The 23,620-nt window shown below is 43.5% G+C and overlaps 2 protein-coding genes across 2 annotated transcripts in view; both read right to left on the reverse strand.

The window, feature by feature from the left end:
• The window catches only part of LOC124012386 (zinc finger protein 205-like), a 303,385-nt gene that overhangs the window by 1,359 nt on the left and 278,406 nt on the right, over window positions 1-23,620 (reverse strand). Inside the window, exon 5 of the mRNA XM_046325958.1 lies at window positions 4,950-5,061. Coding sequence (XP_046181914.1) covers window positions 4,950-5,061 — 112 coding nt within the window. The remainder of the gene's footprint in view (window positions 1-4,949; window positions 5,062-23,620) is intronic.
• On the reverse strand, window positions 9,505-14,482 carry LOC124012407 (zinc finger protein 697-like). The gene is made up of 3 exons (XM_046325992.1): window positions 13,970-14,482; window positions 12,165-12,295; window positions 9,505-11,987 (listed from the first exon to the last, which is right to left on the reverse strand). The coding sequence occupies exons 1-3, from the start codon at window positions 14,244-14,246 to the stop codon at window positions 10,848-10,850; spliced, it is 1,548 nt and encodes a 515-aa protein (XP_046181948.1). The 5' UTR covers window positions 14,247-14,482; the 3' UTR covers window positions 9,505-10,847.

Raw genomic sequence — 23,620 nt, forward strand, 5'->3', positions numbered from 1 at the left:
GTAACAAAACAGATTTTACAAACATGGCAGAGAAAACATAATGTTGTGACTATAACTACTGTTCCCTGTAGGAGTGAAACTGGATTGATTCCTTCCATTTAATACTGCTTTTCATCGAGCCCAGGAACGGGTGGCGCGGGGCCAAACAAGTGTTGTACCTAATTTCTCCCCATCGGGGAACTGTATTATAGCAATAACATTACGTTCCCTTTCAGTCAGTCCACTTCATTATAACATACTATGGGGAAATAGAATCACGCCCCATGCAGAACCCAACGGATAGTAAATTAAACAGCTCATGGCAGACCACCCAGACCTGGGTATTGCGCACACAGCGCGCTGCCTGGTTACTTCTGGTCACAGCCGTAAGCACACTGTCGGCTACACTGGGAGCTGTGACATCCACGCAATAAAATATCACGTCTGTGGTGATGCCCAACTCGCCTCAGCACAAATATCTCCTCTAGTCAACCTTTTAAACAATGCCCAAGACGCTGCCAGACCTCTTGTGAAGTGGGAGCTGCCACAGCTAGGGAACCCTTGCCGCTATATGCCAGGGCGATAGCTTCCACAACCCAGTGGGAGAGACTCTGCTTAGAGAGCTCCTTGCCACAAGCTGGATTAGCAACACATACAAAAAGCTGGTCACGTAACTGGATATCCCAGGTCAGTTCAAAGTACGTGCGTAAAGCGCACACCGGACATGTTACCTCTTTTGCTCTTCAGAAGCAAAACGAGGAGGTGAAAAGGGAAATAGCTCTAAAGCTAAAGGACATGACTTTCAGGGAGGCCACATTGTCACCTTAGTCGCCTTAAGCGAACAGAGTCCAGCAAGAGTGTACGGATAACGCATGAAAGTCCATCAAGTTTAACTGAGGCCAAAGCCATGAGCAGAGACATATTCTAGGAGAGGATCTTCAGATACACTGACTCCAGAGGCTCAAAGATGGCAGCACATAGTGCCTCTAAAACCAGAGCCAAGTCCCATGTCGGCGCAATAGGTTTAGAGACCGGTCTGAGACGATGTACACCTTTCAGGAACCGCACAATCAGGGGTTGGGCCCCTGGTGAGGCTCCGTCAATTGCCAAATGACACGCCGAGATAGCGGCCATGTGCACTTTTAAATATTGAGAATGCCAGCCACTGCTCAAAAAGCTCATGCAGGAACATAAGGATGTCCCTCCAAGAACACTTATAAGGAACATGTCCTTTATCTTGGCCCCATAGCTCAAACGCTTACCACTTATACGCATACAGCCCCGTCGTGGAGGGCGCCCTTGCAAACTGAATGGTAGCAATAACATTTGGCGGTAAACCTCTAGCCATCAGATTGGTCCAGGCCCATTGGAACCGAATATGTGGCCTCCCGTGCCAAACCTGCCTGTGCGCCTGGGACAACAATTCCCTGCGCAACGGGAATTGCCACAGGTCCCCACCTAAATGGCGAATGATGTCCTCAAAACCAAGGCTGCCTGGGCCAACAAGAATCAATGGTAAGCCTTCCCGGCACACCCTCTCCAATGTGTGCTGAATCAGAACCACTGGCGGAAACGCGTAAAGGAGGGTGAGGCCACTGGTGCACCAGAGCGATCGTTTCCAACTGGGCACTGGTCCCTCAATGAGAACTAGACGACATGGTGCGTTTTCTGGTGATGCATAAAAATCTACGATGGCCCTAGTCTCCACTGCTGAGTGCCAAGTACACTGTCAGAAGTTACAGGTAATAGATATGCCGGGCTCTATGACACCGTCCATAATTTACGAATTGAGTAACCCTTCGCACAGCACGCCTCTACCCCTGGGGGGGGGGTGGGGGGGGGTGAGTCTCTTGTGACCACCTTGTGGGACAACACCTGGCCCATGAGAACCCCTTGCGACAGTAGCTGGGGATCCCTCCACTGGCCCAGTGCCCGAAGGCATGTCGGGGACACCGGAATTGACCGGCGAGATGTATCAAAGTTAATCGGAATCAGCACTGGAACAGCTGGATCAATAATAATCCTGAGGGAATGACCACCATCATAGAAGCCATCATCCCCAGTAGGCAGATGAAACTTGCGAAAATGTACTGTGCACCCAAACCAAAATTGGGCCAGGCAGAGCTGGAACCCAAACACCCGCTCTGGGGATAGAAAAAACACAATTTAAGGATGAGTCTAACTAGCCTGCTTGTTCCTTTGACTGCTATCAGCCAATCATCCAGATAGGCCAACACACTCAGCCTCTGATGGGTACCAGAGCTGCCTCCACCACCTGTGAAAAGACGAGGCGAGAGGGACGAGCCGAACGGGAGTACCAAAAACTTGTAGAATATAGCCTCGAAATGGAACCTCGTGACCTCTGTGACTGGGGTACATGGGCACATGAAAGTACGCATCCTTTAGGCCGATGGTGTACGGACCGTAACAGCCACTAGTCTGTGAGTATTTTGAACTTGTGAACTCTGAAATGCTTGTTCAGAGCACGCATGTCTAGAACAGGGCTTAAACTGCCATCCATTTTCGTAACCAGGAAATAGACCGTACCAGCTGTCCTGAGCTTCCAACAGATAAACCACTCGTTCTGCCTATTCTGGAGCAGGAAGGATATTTCCTCCCTTAATACTGGCACTGAGGCCAGGAAAACAGTTGACGTGATGACGCCGCAAAACGTGGGGGGGGGGGGGATTCGTACAAAGAATTGTAGTCTGTAATCACTGTTTGCATGACCCAGGGCGACACTGCGCATGTGCGCCATTAGTCAGAGCAGGCAGCGAGTCTCCTGTAAAGTGCCATCTGAGGGGGCATGATGTAGTGATGTAGCCCAGTAGTGGCATGGGAAAAATACGTTTCCACCACTCTCAACAAACTTATGTCTAATTGTTGGTAGAGCATGGCGCTTGTAACGCCAGGGTAGTGGGTTCGATTCCCGGGACCACCCATACGTAGAATGTATGCACACATGACTGTAAGTCGCTTTGGATAAAAGCGTCTGCTAAATGGCATATATTAATATTATATATTAATTGTGGAGGGATATGTTTTATTGAACTCATGTGGAATACACAACATTCTTGAAACTCACAAACAATGGGATTGAAGCAATGTGTTTAGGTGGAAACGTTTACCTGAAGTATCCTTCCCTGCGCCGTGGCAGGACCATGTCACCCCTGGCCAGGCAAACAGACGTTGCGTCTGGCAATCAAGCTGGTCCGACCTTGCGCTGGGCCGGGCCCCCGGGACAGCCCGCTTAGCAGGCCCAGCATCCCCAAAGGACTTCAAAGGGAGAAAAGCGCACTGCTTGAACTAGGCGTACATGGCCTCCAGGGCCGAACCGGACATCCCCGGAGGACATTTGTTGGTCCCTCTCTATCTGAAAACGTCAAAGACGATAGTGTGCCACCACCCTGCTCTTCCCGAGTGCCAGAACGGTGCACCGGGACGTGCACAGAATGAAGTCAGCCGTAACACAAATCTCATCCAGGAGCTCTGCATGGGGCTTTCCTGCAGCCAAATAAGTGCCCAGCTCCGGCAGCAACTCTGTCTGGTAGATCTGCAGTACAGCTACAGACGACAGAAATCAGCCACCCACTTGGCACGATACATCTTATCCAGCTGACCAGCTGAAAAACGACAGTGCTTGTTAGGAAGTGTAGGATCTGTATTAGCCACACCCTTGTTATCCAACAGGCTAGGTAGCCAGGTAGCTTGCTATAAACTAGAGGCGTGTGCACCAGCCCAGCCCCGACCAATCCATCCCCTCCATATCCATGAAAGGGGCATACCATGCAGCATCAGCTTAGCTGAATGCGGGTTGGACCAGGTTGTCGTAAATTCTTCGAAATACAGAAACAGGGGTAGGTGGTGCTTGACAGTGGCAACCACAGGGGGCAGGTACTTCCCACCGAACCTTGATAACTTCTGCCACGGGTGTGAACATGGCTACTTCAACTCCAAATGTATAGCCACCCTGCAGAACAATTCTATGAACAATGTGTTGGATACGAGGGTTTCACACACTACTCACGTAGCGTGAGGTGGCTGTCCTGGAACTAAGTCCTCTTCCGAGAAACTCCTGGAGTATCCAGAACACCAAGTTGTCATCCGAACCTGTGCCCTGTATGTCATCATGGGAGACAAACCAGCCAGCTCACTACCTCCTAGCTGGGAGGCTAGTTCCACCAAAGCCCCAAGTCTCTCTCTGCTTCCTGCACCTCAGTCCCAGGCGAGGTACCAGCATCCGGGAAAGAAAAGTCGCCATCGGTAACTCCAAGCTTTTCAAGAATTCGACATGTCTTTCCAGGGAGTTTGCATGCAGTATGTGGCAATGCGCACACGGACTGGTTCGTGAGTATCTTTCAGAGAAAGATGACTGGGGGAAATGTACACATCGTCGTCTCGGTCTCTTTCTTAACCGTTTTACTCATTTTCTTCTAGCAAATTGAAGCATAACTAATTGTTTGTGATTAGGAAACATATGATAACAAATACAAACTAAAGCACACAACGTCCAGAGGGTGAGCACGCTCTACCACTATGGGACAGTTTAGTTGGCGCAACGTATGTCTCGTTTTCCAATTGTTTGTTGTAGTAGTGTGAATCCTTCCTGTTTACACCGAGGTGAAGAGCAGAATAATTGAAGGAAGGAATCTGTGCCTCATGCTTATCACCTGTGGAAGGCGGGGCTTCCAGCGAGGCACGTATTTCATTGGCCTTGTCAGGCGTGATTGTAGATCTTTCAACCGAAGTCGCGAGAGTGTGACTCCCCATAGTATGTTGTACCGAAGTTGATTGACTAAAGGAGACTCATTTTTTGAGTCAATTACCTGGTCAAGTTTGTACATTATAATGTGTGTTTTTGTATATAAACACAAGTTGTATTGATTTCATTGTATAAATGAAGAAATAATAATAACCAGGTGCATCACTATTCTATTACTGTATGTAGTTTATATGTATTTCTCCCTTACCTTGCTCCCCCATCTTTAGTCCAATCAGAAGATCAATACTCTCTGGTCCATCTTCTATTATCTCATCTTTGACCAGCAGCAGATCAGGCTTCCCATCCTCCATGTCTACTGACTGTAAGAGATACAGAGTGAGAGGATGTTGGATAAATAAATCTGCTATGAGCATCTTCTGATTGGGAAATGAAGGATTGCTATGAGTACTGTGCAAAATTGTTGATTTGACACGATGCAAATGTATTATTAGTTGATTTAATTACATGACACTAATTAAAATGGATTGAAAATTCAAAGGCCCACACTTAAGACAAAATGTAATCAAGACCTGGGGCGTCTATCAATTCATATTATGCTCTATCGTTTATTTCGTTGTGTCGCAAATCACACTCTTTACGGCAATTGGACGTCACTTTGCCGTGCGGAAGGACATTTGCAACATAAACAAACATGGAAGAGAGTGAACGCGACACAAAACACGGAGCTCGTACCTAAATGAGGGGCAACTTCGGTCGCATGGGACGTGGTTTGGGTATGAAAAATCTGACACGGACCAGAAAACCGTCCTCCGCAAAATATGCCGCAGGCCGGTCCCAACAACATGCTCAAACACCATTAACTTCTTTTACCACCTATGCAAGAATCCTGTGAAACAGTATGGAGAGAGTCTACGGATGAGACCCCCAAAAATAGTTGAGTGCTCAAAACAAACCCCCGACTCAGACGTTGCAAGAGGCTTTTGCCTACGGCACACCAAATGGCAAAGAAACATGAAGATGGGAGGAGAAAGCAGCTGCCGATACAACTTACATCTGCAAAGACATGGCCTCAATTTACATGGTGAGAAACACTTGACTCAAGGTACCAACTGCAAATACATAATTTTTTGAGCATAATTCAAAATGTAATAAGAAATATCCCTTTAAATGTGGTCATTTTATATAAACTATTTATTCATTGAATTTACAGAAAATGAGTATATTGTGATATGTATCGTTACTGGGATATGAAATTACCTATATCAGGATATGAGATTTTGGCCATATCGCCCAGCCCTAAGCCATAGGACTCCTAAACATCTAATCAAATGGCTTCCCGGACAATTTGCATTGAACCCCCCCCCCCCCCCCCCCCCACACACACTTTTACACTGCTGCTACTCTCTGTTAATTATCTATGCAGTCACTTTACCTTTACCTACATGTACATATTACCTCAATTACCTCGACTAACCTGTGGCCCTGTGCATCAACTCTGTACCGTTACCCCCTGTATATAGCCTTGATATTGTTGCTCTTTAATTATTTGTTATTTTTCCATTTTCTTGTTTTTTTCATATTTATTTCTTGTTTACTTCAGTTTATTTAGTAAATACTTACTTTTATTAAAACTGCATTGTTGGTTAAGGGCTTGTAAGTAAAAATGTCACTGTAAGGCGTTGTATTTGGCACATGTGACAAATACAATTTGATCTAATACCATTCAGACAGTAGTTTACATTGGGCTCACCTCAGTGAGACTGTGTGTGGTCCTGTGCTGCTCAGCTGGTTCCTCTGTGGGTTCAGGAGGTGTAGTCTGGTTGTCCTCCATGACCATGGTCTCCTCAGGGTTCCCCAGACCCTCCTCACACCCCTCCTCCTTCACCAGCAGCACCTCTGGACCCTCCTCCTCCTGGAAGAGACAGGTGATAGAGATTACAGACATACACTACCTCAGGTACATACACACAGATAAACACACTTTAATGATGGATGGGCCATACTCGTGAACATTAGAAACAGTTTAAATTCAAAACAGTTGCTCCGTCACAAAATGTGCATCAGCCAATTAAAATCGTCAATTTACTTGCACGTGATAGAACGCACACACAGATAAAGAAACTTTCAACATGGAGTGTTGACCCATCCCCACTATGTTTGAGTCCTATACTGTAGTTATGGTGAACATAAATATGATGTGGGTAAAAATAAGTCAGCTATGACTTATAAGTCAAAATTCATCAGACAAACCTGACTAAACATTTTGAAGTGTACAGTAGGTGTTTCAGACCCCTTGCAAATGTATAATTTAAATAAAATAAAAATCACATTTACATAAGTATTCAGACCCTTTACTCAGTACTTTGTTGAAGCACCTTTGGCAGTGATTACAGCCTCAAGTGTTCTTGGGTATGACTCTACAAACTTGCCACGCCTGTATTTGGGGAGTTTCTTCCATTCTTTTCAGCAGATCCTCTCAAGCTCTGTCAGGTTGGCTGGGGAGCGTCACTGCACAGCTATTTTCAGGTCTCTCCAGAGATGTTCGATCGGGTTCAAGTCCGGGCCCTGGCTGGACCACTCAAGGACATTCAGAGACTTGTGCTGAAGTGCATCCTGCGTTGTCTTGGCTGTGTGCATAGGGTCATTGTCCTGTTGGAAGGTGAACCTTCGCCCCAGTCTGAGGTCCTGAGCACTCTGGAGCAGGTTTTCATCAAGGAGCTTTCTGTACTTTTCTGTACAGTCTCAGTCCCTGCCGCTGAAAAACATCCCCACAGCATGATGCTGCCACTACCATGCTTCACCGTAGGGATGGTGACATGTTTCCTTCAGACGTGATGCTTCGCATTCAGGCCAAAGAGATTAAATCTTGGTTTAATCTGACCAGAGAATCTGGTTTCTCATGGTCTGAGAGTCCTTTAGGTGCCTTTTGGCAAACTCCAAGCGGGCTGTCATGTGTCTTTTACTGAGGAGTGGCTTCCGTCTGACCACACTACCATAAAGGCCTGAGTGGTGGAGGGCTGCAGAGATGGGAGAACCTTCCAGAAGGACATCCATCTCCACAGAGGAACTCTAGAACTCAGTCAGAGTGACAATCGGGTTCTTGTTCACCTCCCTGACCAAGACCCTTCTCCCCTTATTGCTCAGTTTGGTCAGGCGGCCAGCTCTAGGAAGAGTCTTGGTGGTTCCCAACTTCTTCCATTTAAGAATTATGGAGTCCACTGTGCTCTTGGGGACCTTCAATGCTGCAGACATTTTTTGCATTGCCACAATCCTGTCTCGGAGCTTGATTTTTGCTCTGACATGCACTGTCAACTGTGGGACCTTATATAGACAGCGGAGTGCCTTTCCAAATCATGCCCAATAAATAGAATTTACCACAGGTGGACTCCAATCAAGTTGTAGAAACATCTCAAGGATGATCACATTGAAACAGGATGCAAATGAGCTCAAATCTCATATTAAAGGGTCTGAATACTTACGGAAATAAGGCATTAATGTTTTTCTATTTTTAATACGATGGCTAAAATTTCTAAACCTGCGTTCGCTTTGTCATCACGGGCTATTGTGTGTTGATTGATGAGGATTTTGATTTAATCCATTTTAGAATAAAGCTGTAAATAACAAAATGTGGGAAAAAGTCAAGGGGTCTGAATACTTTCCGAATGCCCTGTATATTGAACACCTCCCTCTCCTGGACTTCCTGATGGGCAATCCCCAGGTGGTGAGGGTAGGCACATCCACCACACTGATCCTCAACACGGGCGCCCCTCAGGGGTGCGTGCTTAGTCCCCTCCTATACTCCCTGTTCACCCATGACTGCGTGGGCGCAAACTACTCCAACACCATTAAGTTTGCTGACGACACGACGGTGGTAGGCCTGATTACCGACGAAGATGAGACAGCCTATAGACAGGAGGTCAGTGACCTGGCAGTGTGGTGCCAGGACAACAACTTTTCCCTCAACGTCAGCAAGACAAAGTAGCTGATCGTGGACTACAGGAAAATGAGGGCCAGCATGCCCCCGTCCACATCAACAAGGCTGTAGTGGAGCGGGTCGAGAGCTTCAAGTTCCTTAGTGTCCACATCACTAATGAATTAACATGGTCCACACACACCAAAACAGGCATGAAGAGGGCACAACACCATTTCCCCCTCAGGAGGCTGAAAAGATTTGGAATGGGCCCTCAGATCCTCAAAAAGTTATACAGCTGCACCATTGAGCGCATTTTGACTGGCTATATCACCGCTTGGTTAGGCAACTGTTTGGCAGCAATAAGACTGATATTACCTTGTCCCCCTGTACATTGACTCGGTACTTGCACCCCATGTATATAGCAAAGTTATCGCTACTCATTGTGATTTTATTCCTTATGTTCTCTTTATTTGTACATTTTTCTCTCGGCATGGGAAGGGCCCGTAAGTAAGCATTTCACGGTTAGTCTACACCTGTTATTTACAAAGCACATTTTATGTGACAAATAACATTTGATTTGTAGGTATATTTAGTAGGCCTTAAATGTAATGGTTATAAAGCGCAGTTGGGTGTATGCAGAATAGGGTGAGATCAGATGTGATGTATATTAAAGAGAAGTGGTGTAAAGTACTTAAGCAGTACTTTCAAGTATTTTTACTTAAGTGTTTATTTTTGGTATCTGTACTGTACTTTAATATTTATATTTTTGACAACTTTTACTTTTACTCCACTACATTCCTAATAAAAATAAATGTACTTTTTACTCCATACATTTTCTCTTGACACCCAAAAGTACTTGTTACATTTTGAATGCTTAGCAGGACAAGAAAATTGCCTAATTCACACACTTAACAAGAAAACATACCTGGTGGACTCACAAAACACATGCTTTGATTGTAAGATACTTAAAGTATATTTAAAACCAAATACTTTTAGACTTTTACTCAAGTAGTATTTTAGTGGGCGACTTTCACTTGATTAATTTTCTATTAAGGTATCTTTACTTTTACTACAGTATGACCTTGGGTACCACCACTGCTAAAGAGAGCCTCATTCAAAGTCTTACAAGTCCCATTTTGTGTTTATTAAAAAAACATTTTAAATACACCATATGAAAATTGCAATGTGTTGGTCCCATGTTTCATAAGCTGAAATAAAAGATCCCAGAAATTGTCCATACGCACCAAAAGCTTATTTGTCCAATGTTGTGCAAATTTGTTTACATCCCTGTTAGTGAGCATTTCTCCTTTGCCAAGATAATCCATCCACCGGACAGGTGTGGCATATTAAGAATCTGATTAAACAGAATGATCATTACAAAGGTGCACCTTGTGTTGGGTACACTAAAAGGCCACTCTAAAATGTACTGTTTTGTCACACCGCCACAGATGTCTACATTTTTCAGGGAGAGTGCGATTGGCATGCTGACTGCAGAAATGTTCACCAGAGCTGTTGCCAGATAATTTAATGTTCATTTCTCTACCATAAGCCACCTCCAACATTGTTTTAGAGAATTTAGCAGTATGTCCAACTGGCCTCACAACCACAAACCACATTTAAACATTGCCAGCCCAGGACCTCCGCATCTGGCTTCTTCACATGAAGGATAGTCTGAGAACAGCCAACTGGAAAGCTGATGAAACTGATGAGTGTTTCTGTCTGCAATAAAGCCCTTTTGTGGAGGAAAATCTCATTCTGATTCTACCTGGGCCTGGCTCACCAGTGGGTGGGCCTATGCCCTCTCAGGCCCATCCATGGCTGCACCCCTGCCCAGTCATGTGAAATCCATAGGGCCAAATGTATTTATTTATTAAAAAATTGACATATTTTGGTATATGACCTGTAACTCAGTAAAATCTTTGAAATTGTTGCCTTCATATTTTTGTTCAGTGTAAGTAGTTGAATGGAAGCAAAGAAATAGACATTGGTGAACATAATTTAACCTACACAATACAAACACAATATGTAACAGACCTTTTAGGCTTATATATCACACAATATCTGGATGCAATATCTACCCAGGAATATTCAACACTGAAATCTGTTACTCTTGTTATTCCAAAGGCATCTGTGGATCTTTTCTGCTGACAACACTGAGAATTCATCTTTGTATTTAATGCAGGGTTTGATCTAAATGTCAGAAGCTATTGAGTGGAATGGTTACTTTCTATGTTATAGAGTGGAATGGTTTTTCTGCTGGTGTATCCTGAGGTAGCTCCTCTCTGAGAACCTCTTCCCGCAGTGTGTACAGGCAAATGGCCTCTCTCCCGTGTGAACATTCAGATGCATCTTCAGATGGTGCTGGTGGGAGAACCTCTTCTCACACTGGGGGCAGCTGTAGGGTTTCTCCCCTGTGTGGACCCTCTGGTGCCTCTTCAGGTTGCAGGCCTGGGCAAAGCGCATGTGACACTGCGTACAATTGAAGGGTTTCACCCCTGTGTGGACCCTCTGGTGGATCTCCACCTTCTGGGGGCAGCTAAAGCCTTTGTTACAGAACATGCAGAGGAACCGTTTCTCTTTACCGTCTGTTGTTGCTCCCCCTCCCTGAGCCTTGGCCCTTTGGACCTTTGAGTTCAATACCTGATCGAAAAGGACGCTGCCATGTGAATCAGATGGTACCATCGATGTGGACACTGGGTCGTGATCCCTGAGTGCGTGTAAAGGTGAGTGGGTCGCGACATTAAGATTTGTCTCTAAGCTTTCCCTGTAGTCTAAGAAGTCACTAGTGTTGCCCTGCGACTGTCCTTCTCCTAAATGAGTCTGGTCTTCATTCCATGTCAGAGGAGCGTCACTCTCCACTTTCAAAGTCATCTCATCTACGACCAGACCCTCTCCTTTCTTATCTAGGCACCCTTCAGAGTATACACTGCTACTGTACTGGTTCCAGTCTCCTCTCATTGGATTAGTCTGTGTATCTAAGCCCACAGGCATGTCACCAGGTATCATCTCTGTAGCGTATGAACAGGACGGATCATTGCCAGTCTGAAACGTGTCACCTGAGTCCTGATGGGACAGATCCATCCTCGAGCTGGGGTTACCATAAAGTAAATACTCTGAGCGGGGAGCAGGTGGACAGCCCAGTCGCCCCATTAAAGTCTCTGTATCGGTCTCTGACTTGAGGACGGCGTTCAGCGTTCCACTGACCTCCGTGATGCTATGTCGGGGCCTGGGCAGCTCTGGGGCAGTGATGGTGTCCTCCGTGGCTACAGGGGGGGCTACTCCAGCCACTCCAGTCTGGGTGTCTCTGCTGTGCAGTGGGTCCTCCTCTCCATCAGACCTCTCCAGCTTGACCCCAGGACTTGCATCTTCAGACTGATAAGAAAAAAGGAGGTCATTGCCTCTATTAAGCTCATTGTATTTTTTTATTTTATAAAATGGTGCAAAAAAAATATTTGGGCTGGTAGATAAAAAAATGGATCTACCTGCCACAGTGCCAAGTATACATTTTTTGTAAGTATTAGGCCATGGATGTAATACTATTACACTAACCTCTATCACGATAACGTGCTGGGTTGAGGTTCCGCTCCCCTCATCAACAGTGATTGGTTGGTCATCTCTCCATGTATTGTGTCCCGCTGGCTTCACAAAGCTCCTGTGGCCTCCAGTGAGATGTCCTTCACCTGAGAGTGATTGGTGGAAAAGAGATGGTTAGGTTAGCTACTGTAAATGCTCAATGCTATATTATACACTGAATGTACAAAACATTAGGAACACCTTCCTAATACTGAGTTGCACGCCCTTTTGCCCTCAGAACAGCCTCAATTCGTCGGGGCATGGACTCTACAAGGTGTCGAAAGCGTACCACAGGGATGCTGGTCCATGTTGACTCCAATCCTCCCCACAATTGTGTCAAGTTGGCTAGATGTCCTTTGGGTGGTGGACCATTCTTGCACAGTGTGTCAATAGACTTAGATATTGAACTATTTAATAATTATCTTAATTTAGGATGATCCTAAATGAAGCAACTCACAGATTTGTAGAATAATCATACATATCACTATTGACACTAGAATTAGTAAGGATGTAATGTAACACTTTGCCTAACTTCTTGATATATACAGTGGTGTGGGGTGGGGGGGGGTATAGGCAGGTATATGCTTATACCCACTTATTTTTACATTGGGCATTGCATATACTCACTTCTAAATCCCCACTGATACGTATCAAAGTAGTGTGGTGGAGGTATACGCCGTATCTATGAATAAGGCTGATGGAACAGATGTTTTATTTAACCTTTATCTTAAGATAAACTATTATTTCTTAACATTTTAGACGCAGCAATGTACACACGGTGGTAGGACCTATGCGTGAACGATCGAAAATGTAATTGCAAGAAAACACTGTTCTAAAATGTGCACCGCATACGTGAGTGGTTTCATGGACAGAGGTAGAAATATCTGTTAGAAATGTTGAAAGAGGGGAGATCTAAAGATGCAACAACTATCATGGATTGCTAATATGACAAGGATAATGCCTTTGGCTGCTAGACAATGAAAGACAGGCAAACCAATATAACAGGATATAAGGACGTATTTATAAATCTGTCAGAACATAATTATTTGAATCAATCCACTGGCCATTTATTCTCCATCTCATGTGAAACAAAAACACAGCTAATCAAACAGTGCTAGGTGCCTGCATACTTAAATTAAAGGGTAAAGACACAAAAAAAAGACTTAGAAAGTGGTCTCCTGATGTAGATCAAGCATTGTTATGGACTTAGAACATACAAATGTGTTGTTTTTCTGTTTAAATAAAGTGTGACTTTGAGAGCAAAAACCGGAAGAAAAAGAAAATGGGGGGAAATCTGAAACCTGGGAATTTCTGACTCCGTTGACTTCCTAATTTATCTGTTTCAATAGTAGGCTTACTATTAGCCCACATGCACAGTAGAGCTAGGGTTGGCCTGATATTGAAAGACCAATATGGGATTCATGATTTTAGGTCTTTCAGAGTGTATGTCACGGTTTCTCATACATTTTCACACTGGGCGCCTTTCCTTCGCCAGGCAGACCGTTTGAGCAAAATGTAAGTATACCCACTTCTCCAAGCACCACTGGAGATACTTTTTATAGATCAAGTGATTATGTTCCATGCATCATATTGTTTTCAATGAGCAAATAATAGGAAATGCAGTAACTATGAGTGTCTTTGTGCAAGTTACTGTAGCTAGCTAAGTAATCAGGATAACTATTGCATACCTTCTCAAAACTGACCAAGACCAAATTCTGGTTAACACATCTAAAGTAAATTGGAAACGGTTGACAGAAGACCCCCACCCATGCCAAATGTACCTCTTGCCATTCCTCTGTATTGGTCGAGGGTCTTGACACTACTGGGACGACTGGCGAGAACGCGCTCTCGCATTGTCCTCTCTGCGCGCTCCCGTGCCACCTTCAGTTCGAGTAGCTGAAGTTTCCTCTGCCATGCCCTGTTTTCTTTCTGGCTTTGAGTTATTTCCAAACGAAACACTGCATAGTCGTCGTCTACGAGTTTACAGATCTCTGCCACGGCTGTATTTGCTAGCACCTCCATGACGGAGGCTATTTGAGTGTGAAAACCCGTTGCCATTGTTAGAAGCTAGCGTTACTTACTAGACAACGTTAACATCTATCCAAATCCTGTCTCCAACGCGAATTAAATATTATCTGGGGTAAGTATTTAGTGCTGTGCAGTTAAATTCGTCATATTTTGAATTCTATGGTTATTAAAATGTCTAAATGACAAACGCAAAAGTGAAAATTTTTCTTGGCCATATTTACTTCCGTTTAGCCTTTGGAATTTGGTTGGCGGATCGCATCCAAATGGTAGGTGCCTACACCGCCACCTATAGTACTGGAGTGTGAGGCCAGGCCTACCAACATAAAATGCTATCTTTTAATTTAACCTTTATTTAACTAGTCAGTTAATTAAGAACAAATTCTTATTTACAATGACGGCCTAGGAACAGTGGGTTAACTGCCTTGTTCAGGGACAGAACAACAGATTTTTACCTTGTCAGTTCGGAGATTCGCCCAACGCTCTAACCACTAGGCTACCTTAATTAATCCTGGTCCTCTAAGAAAGTTACATATAGCCGTAGACACCTACACTCATTAAAAACCCATTACCCCATTCCACTACTTTTATGAAAACTTAATCCGCCCTAATTAATCGGCCATTCCGATTAATCGGTCGACCTCTAATTCAGACCACTTGACTTTTTCCAAATTTTGTTACATTACACCCTTATTCTAAAAATGGATTTAATTATTTTTTCCCTCGTCCATCTACACACAATACCCCATAATGACAAAGCAAAAACAGGTTTTAGACAAAAACAGAAATACCTTATTTACATAAGTATTCAAACTAGAGGTCGACCAATTATGATTTTTCAACGCCGATACCGATTATTGGAGGGCCAAAAAAAAGCCGCTGCCGATTAATCGGCCGATTTAAAAATAAAATGTATTTGTAATAATGACAATTACAGCAATACTGAATTAACCCTTATTTTAACTTAATATAATACATCAATAAAATCAATTTAGCCTCAAGTAGATAATGAAACATGTTCAATTTGGTTTAAATAATGCAAAAACAAAGTGTTGGAGAAGAACGTAAAAGTGCAATATGTGCTATGTAAGAAAGCTAACGTTTCAGTTCCTTGCTCAGAACATGAGAACATAAGAAAGCTGGTGGTTCCTTTTAACATGAGTCTTCAATATTCCCAGGTAATAAGTTTTAGGTTGTAGTTATTATAGGACTATTTCCCTCTATACCATTTGTATTTCATTAACCTTTGACTATTGCATGTTCTTATAGGCACTTTAGTATTGCCAGTGTAACAGTATAGCTTCCGTCCCGCTCCTCCCAGGGCTCGAACCAGCAACACAATGACAACAGCCACCACACTGAAGCAGCGTTACCCATGCAGAGCAAGGGAAACAACCACCCCAAGGCTCAGAGCGAGTGAAGTTTGAAACGCTATTAGCGGCGCGCTAACTAGCCAACCAGCCTCATCTCGGGAGCTGATAGGTTTGAAGTCATAAACAGCGCAATGCTTGATGCACAACGAAGAGTTGCTGGCAAAACGCAGGAAAGTGCTGTTTGAATTCATGTTTACGCGCCTGCTTCTGCCGACCACCGCTCAGTCAGATACTTGTATGCTCAGTCAGATTATATGCAACACAGGACACGCTAGATAATATCTAGTAATATCATCAACCATGTGTAGTTAACTAGTGATTATGATTGTTTTTTATAAGATAAGTTAAATGCTAGCTAGCAACTTACCTTGGCTTACTGCATTTGCGTAACAGGCAGTCAGTCTCCTTGTGGAGTGCAACGAGAGAGGCAGGTCCTTATTGCGTTGGACTAGTTAACTGTAAGGTTGCAAGATTGAATCCCCCGAGTTGACAAGGTTAAAATCTGTCTTTCTTCCCCTGAACGAGGCAGTTAACCCACAGTTTCTAGGCCGTCATTGAAAATAAGAATGTGTTCTTAACTGACTTGCCTAGTTAAATAAAGATAAAATAAAGGTGTAAAAAATAAAATACAAAAATCGGCACCCAAAAAAAACTATTTCCGATTGTTATGAAAACTTGAAATCGGCCCTAATTCAAACCCTTTTCTATGACTCAGATTTGAGCTCAGGTGCATCCTGTTTCCATTGATCATCCTTGAGATTGTTCTACAACTTGGAGTCCACCTGTGGTAAATTCAATTGATTGGACATGATTTGGAAAGGCACACACCTGTCTATATAAGGTCCCACAGTTGACAGTGCATGTCAGAGAAAAAAACCAAGCCATGAGGTCAAAGGAATTGTCCGAAGACAAACGTTCACCTTCCAACAGGACAATGACCCTAAGCACACAGCCAAGACAACGCAGGAGTGGCTTCGGGACAAGTCTCTGAATGTCCTTGAGTGGCCCAGCCAGAGCCCGAACTTGAACCCGATCGAACATCTCTGGGGAGACCTGAAAATAGCTGTGCAGCGACGCTCCCCATCCAACCTGACAGCGCGTGAGAGGATCTGCAGAGGAGAATGGGAGAAACTCCCCAAATACAGGTGTGCCAAGCTTGTAGTGTCCTAACCAAGAAGACTCGAGGCTGTAATCGCGGAAAAGGTGCTTCAACAAAGTACTGACGAAAGGGTCTGAATACTTAAGTAAATGTGATATTTCAAATACATTTGCTAACATTTCTAAAACTGTTTTTCCTTTGACATTATGGGGTATTGGGTGTAGATTGTTTTTTTTTAAATCAATGTAATCCATTTTAGAATAAGGCTGTAACTTAACAAAATGTGGATAAAGTCAAGGGGTCTGAATACTTTCCAAATGCACTTTATTTTGCGGAATTGCCCATTGCTGATATGCTGTCCGTGTGAGTGAGATTTAAACATATACACACAATGAAAAGCTATTTGGCTTCAATTTTTCAAACAGCCATGGCAGTGCCACTCATTGTCTTCTATATACCAAGAGCCTTATGAAACGATTTTAAAGACAGAATAATAGAATACAAAATAATAAAAGTGCAATTTATATTCAAATGGTATTATGGCAGCCATATTGGATTTTGTACCCATTGGATTTGAGGCAAAATACATGGAGGCCCTAAAGAAAATATTTGATGGCCTGACTAATTACAAAACTACGAGCAACAGATACAAAATCTTTCAAGCAACCTCAGAACCAAAATAAATCTAATTTCGATGTCCGAGTCCACTTGTTTAGAGCAGATTACAATAGCCACAACATAAAAAATAAACATGTAACTATGTATTTTTGTCAGGCAGGACCATATAGCACTGAATGAGAGCACATATGACTTGGAAAGTCTATCAGTATATCAGCTATATCAGCTACCAAAAAGTAAAGCTTACATTCATATCTAGTCATAGTTGATATTTCCAACCTATTGTATCTCTGTGTTTACAGGTCTATATTTCCTAGATGCATTAAGATATCCTAATGCTGTTTGTTTGTGTATGTAGGTGGAACTACTGACTTGTGGGGGAGTTGACACTAGCCATTATTCATTATGCGCTAAAAGGCTAAACTGATCCTAGATCAGCACTCCTACTCTTGAGAGGCTTTGTGGATACGGGCCCTGACCTAATATCATTCAGACAGTGGGCTCACCTCAATGCTGCTCAGCTGGTTCCTCTGTGGGCTCAAGAGGTGGTGTTCCCCAGACCCTCCCCCTGGAAGAGACAAGTGATACAGACATACACTCCTTCAGGTACATACACATAGACACACACAGATAATAAACACACTTTCAACAAGGAGTGTTTACTCACCCCCACTACGTTTGAGTCCTATACTGTAGTTACAGAATGACTTCATTGTTATTAAACTCATCATGGTGGACATAAATATGATGTTGTGGGTAAATATGAGTCAGCCATGATAAATCAAAATGAATCAGACAAACCTGACTAAACTATGTTGACGTGTACAGTGGGTGTTTGTTAGTGTGGGGGTATATTTAGTAAGTGTATATTGGTTATAAAGCGCTGTTGGATGTATGCAGAATAGGGTAAAATGTGATGTACACTAAAGAGTGTTTCAATGAAAAGTCCATTTTTTTTCTTTATTAATCATGTGTTACATACACAATATGAAAACTACAAATACACGTCCCTCTGCGTGCCTGGCAGACATCTCAGGTTAATGTTTGCCCAACACCTCAAGCTCAACAAGAAGGAGCTGCTCTTCCTCCAAGAGAAGCCCTGCTCACTCCAAGTCCTCTCCACCACAGTGTCCTCCTCTCAGTGGGCAAAGAACCTTGGTGTGACCATGGACAACACCCTGTCATTCTCTGCAAACCTCAAAGCAGTGATTTGCTCCTGCAGGTTCATGCTCTACAACAGGAAGCGGCTCAGGTCCTAATCCAGGCTCTTGTCATCTCCAGTCTAGACTACAGCAACTCTGTTGGCTGGGCTCCCCGCTTGTGCCATCAAACCCCTGCAACTTATCCAGAACACTGCAGCCCGACTGTGATCAACCTTCCCAAGTTCTCCATGTCACCCCCGCATCCACTACAAGACCATGGTGCTTGCCTACAAAGCAGCAAGGGGAACTGCTCAAACCCTACATCCCAACCTGACCATTCTGTTCTGCCACGTCTGGTCTGTTGTCTGTCCTACCCCTACGGAGAATCAGCTCCCACTCATCCCAATCAAACCTCTTCTCTGTCCTGGCACCCCAATGATGGAACCAGGTTCCCCCTGAAGCTAGGACAGCAGAGTCCCTGCCCATCTTCTGAAATGTCTGAAACCCCATCTCTTTAAAGAGTATCTTAAATTAATCCCATCTTAAATGAAGTGTTAAAATAAAAATCAAAATATTTTATATTTGAGATTCTTCAAAGTAGCCACCCTTCGACAGCTTTGTGCACACTTCGCATTCTCTCAACCAGCTTCATGAGGTAGTTGCGAGATGGAATCCCCGAGCTGACAAGGTAAAAAAAAATCTGTCATTCTGCCCCTGAACAAGGCAGTTATCCCACTGTTCCTAGGCCGTCATTGAAAATAAGAATTTGTTCTTAACTGACTTGCCTAGCTAAATAAAGGTCAAATAAAAACACTTCCAGGCTGTGTAATGGCTATTTGAACAAGAAGGAGAGTGATGGAGTGCTTCATCAGATGACCTGGCCACCACAATCACCTGACCTTAACTCAATTGAGATGGTTTGGGATGAGTTGGAGTGAAGGAAAAGCAGCCAACAAGTGCTCAGCATATGTGGGAACTCCTTCAAGACTGTTGGAGAAGCATTGCTCATGAAGCTGGTTGAGAGAATGCCAAGCGGGTGCAAAGCTGTCATCAAGGCAAAGGGTGGCTACTTTGAAGAATGTAAATTCCATGTGTTATTTCACAATTTTGATGTCCTCACTACAATGTATAGAATAGCACAAAACCTTGAATGAGTAGGTGATCCAACACATACATCCATACAGTTGAAGTCGGAAGTTTACATACACTTAGGTTGGAGTCATTAATACTTGTTTTTCACCCAACTTATTGTGGGAAGCTTGTGGAAGGCTACCTGAAACATTTGACCCACGTTAAACTTTCGCTGCTCTGGCTCCCCAATGGTGGAACAAACTCCCTCACGACGCCAGGACAGCGGAGTCAATCACCACCTTCCGGAGACACCTGAAACCCCACCTCTTTAAGGAATACCTAGGATAGGATAAAGTAATCCTTCTCACCCCCCCCCCCTTAAAATATGTAGATGCACTATTGTAAAGTGGCTGTTCCACTGGATGTCATAAGGTGAATGCACCAATTTGTAAGTCGCTCTGGATAAGAGCGTCTGCTAAATGACTTAAATGTTAAACATTTAAGGCAATGCTACCAACTACTAATTGAGTGTATATAAACTTCTGACCCAATGAGAATGTGATGAAAGCAATAAAAGCTTAAATAAATCACTCTCTCTACCATCACTCTCTCTGACATTTCACATTCTTAAAATAAAGTGGTGATCCTAACTGACCTAAAAGAGGGAATTTTTACTAGGATTAAATGTCAGGAATTGTGAAAAACCGAGATTAAATGTATTTGGTAATGGTGGATAAACTTCGACTTTAACTGTATAAACAGATTTAGGCTTATATCTACAAGGTCTGGATGCAATATTCTACCCAGGAATATTCAACACTGAAATCTGTTACTCTAGTTTTTCAATTTAAAGTTTTATTATTATTCTTGTTTTTCAATCATCCATTAAAACACATTCCACATTCACAGATGTGACAGGCTTAAAAAATAAAATTTAAATATATAATAATAACTAAAATAAAATAAAAAAATAAAAGTTTTTGGTGTATATATACATACACTGCTCAAAAATAAAGGGAACACTAAAACAACACAATGTAACTCCAAGTCAATCACACTTCCGTGAAATCAAACTGTCCACTTAGGAAGCAACACTGATTGACAATGAATTTCACATGCTGTTGTGCAAATGGAATAGACAACAGGTGGAAATTATAGGCAATTAGCAAGACCCCCCCCAATAAAGGAGTGGTTCTGCAGGTGATAACCACAGACCACTTCTCAGTTTCTATGCTTCCTGGCTGATGTTTAGGTCATTTTTGAATGCTGGCGGTGATTTCCCTCGTGGTAGCATGAGACGGAGTCTACAACCCACACAAGTGGCTCAGGTAGTGCAGCTCATCCAGGATGGCACATCAATGCGAGCTGTGGCAAGAAGGTTTGCTGTGTCTGTCAGCGTAGTGTCCAGAGCATGGAGGCGCTACCAGGAGACAGGCCAGTACATCAGGAGACGTGGAGGAGGCCGTAGGAGGGCAACAACCCAGCAGCAGGACCGCTACCTCCGCCTTTGTGCAAGGAGGAGCACTACCAGAGCCCTGCAAAATGACCTCCAGCAGGCCACAAATGTGCATGTGTCTGCTCAAATGGTCAGAAACAGACTCCATGGGGGTGGTATGAGGGCCCGATGTCCACAGGTGGGGGTTGTGCTTACAGCCCAACACCGTGCAGGACGTTTGGCATTTGCCAGAGAACACCAAGATTGGCAAATTCGCCACTGCCACCCTGTGCTCTTCACAGATGAAAGCAGGTTCACACTGAGCACATGTGACAGAGTCTGGAGACGCCGTGGAGAACGTTCTGCTGCCTGCAACATCCTCCAGCATGACCGGTTTGGCTGTGGGTCAGTCATGGTGTGGGGGGGCCGCACAGCCCTCCATGTGCTCGCCAGAGGTAGCCTGACTGCCATTAGGTACCGAGATGAGATCCTCAGACCCCTTATGAGACCATATGCTGGTGCGGTTGGCCCTGGGTTCCTCCTAATACAAGACAATGCTAGACCTCATGTGGCTGGAGTGTGTCAGCAGTTCCTGCAAGAGGAAGGCATTTATGCTATGGACTGGCCCGCCTGTTCCCCAGACCTGAATCCAATTGAGCACATCTGGGACATCATGTCTCGCTCCATCCATGCTTTAGTCCAGGTCTTGGAGGAGATCCCTCAGGAGACCATCCGCCACCTCATCAGGAGCATGCCCAGGCGTTTTAGGGAGGTCATACAGTCACGTGGAGGCCACACACACTACTGAGCCTCATTTTGACTTGTTTTAAGGACATTACATCAAAGTTGGATCAGCCTGTAGTGTGGTTTTCCACTTTAATTTTGAGTGTGACTCCAAATACAGACCTTCATGGGTTGATAAATTTGATTTTCATTGATAATTTGTGTGATTTTGTTGTCAGCACATTCAACTATGTAAAGAAAGAAGTATTTAATAATTCATTCATGCAGATCTAGGATGTGTTATTTTAGTGTTCCCTTAATTTTTTTGAGCAGTGTATATAAAACTTGCAGCAGCACTATCAAGGTTCTTATTAGCTTATTTCTAGCCTTCGCTGAGACGACGAGCCAATAATTAGTTTTTAGATTTTACACAACATGTATCTGCTCATTTCCCTAATCACCCCATTCACTCTGTCCAGTTTGAAATATAGTTGAGTAGTGGAGACCAGAGTCTATCAAACTTGGGCTGTCTCTTGTAGAGGTCAGAAGTGAGCTTTAAGAGGGAGAAAGTCAACAATCTGGTCAATCCACATTTTAAATGTAGGAGGGGTATTAGAGGCCCACAATAGGAGAATACATTTCTTAGCAAAGTATGTAATAGACATGAGCAAATTTTCTCTGTCAGGGTCAAGAACAAAGTCCTGCTGGGCATTAAGAAGATTGATATGACCCCGTGTATCTAACTGTACATCTAGTATTTTATGTGCAGCAGTATGTATAGATTGCCAGAATCTGTCAATCTCTCTACAGCTCCAAAATACATGCATATAGGTTCCACTTTCAGGAGGTACATGGTTTACAGTTAGGAGACATCTGTTTTCATTCTATGGAGTCTCAAAAGAGTGTAATAAATGTGTACAAAAATGGGTAGATTCTTTCATTTTGACATTAGTAGAGGTGCAGTATACCCTGTTACAAACCTCCGCCCATAACTCATCACTGATAGTCAGACCAAGGTCCTTTTCCCAGATTATTTTCAAAGGAGTAAAGGAGGAGCCTCCTTTCTCAGAAAGGAGTCTATAGATATAAGATATTTTGCCTTTAATGGATTGTGCTGTGACAAGAAGGGTTTCAACTTCATTCAACTGAGTTCTGAACCTCCTCTTGGAAGTAAATGAGGAAATGACATGTCTAATTTGAAGATATATAATTTTTTTTTTATGGGATCTTGGCACATTGAATTCACTGCAGAGCTCTTGAAAGGATTTCAGTGTAGTGGTTTTCTGATGAAATAGGTCTGAAAAGGTCCTGATTCCAAGAGTATGCCAAAGATTAAAATTGGCATCCCTCAGGGCTTTTGGCAAGTCTGGGTTGCCTACTATAGGCGAGCGAGAACATATTTGTGAGGAAATGCCCAGGTATTTCTTACAGTCCCTCCACGCTAGTAGTGTGCTGTAAATCACAAAGGTTTTGGCTATGTTGCCCACTTCACTAAAGTTATGAATGAATATGATTGAGCTTAAGGGCAATGAACCACATGATTGGGCTTCTATCTGAATCCATGTTGACTCTTGTCTGTTTGTGATCCATGTTAGAATGTTGCGGATTTGGGCAGACCAGTAGTATAATTGAAGGGAGGGAAGGGCAAGACCACCCTTAGATTCAGGTTTCGATAGAGTGGAGAACTTGATCCTAGGTTTTTTATTTCTCCATATACATTTGGTGATAATTTGGTTGGTTGTTTTGATAAATTAAACTGGGAGATAGCATGGGAGCATCTGAAATAAATAGTTCAGTCTAGGGAGGATGTTCATACGGATGACATTAATTCTTCCTACTAAGCTAATTGGGAGGGAGATCGTTCTTGATTCGATCCAGGAGTGGAAGATCATTTTCCTTGAAAAGGCTATTCAGATCTGGTGTTATGAAGATCCTGAGGTATTGAC

Source organism: Oncorhynchus gorbuscha, linkage group LG24 (assembly GCF_021184085.1).
Source record: "Oncorhynchus gorbuscha isolate QuinsamMale2020 ecotype Even-year linkage group LG24, OgorEven_v1.0, whole genome shotgun sequence".
NCBI lineage: Eukaryota > Metazoa > Chordata > Actinopteri > Salmoniformes > Salmonidae > Oncorhynchus > Oncorhynchus gorbuscha.

Coding starts and splice junctions, on each gene's coding strand:
- LOC124012407 (XM_046325992.1), bottom strand. CDS start 14,246: ATGGCAACGGGTTTTCACACTCAAATAGCCTCCGTCATGGAGGTGCTA. Junction 12,296..13,969: donor ATACAGAGGAATGGCAAGAG/GTACATTTGGCA, acceptor AATCACTCTCAG/GTGAAGGACATCTCACTGGA. Junction 11,988..12,164: donor AGCACGTTATCGTGATAGAG/GTTAGTGTAATA, acceptor TTTTCTTATCAG/TCTGAAGATGCAAGTCCTGG.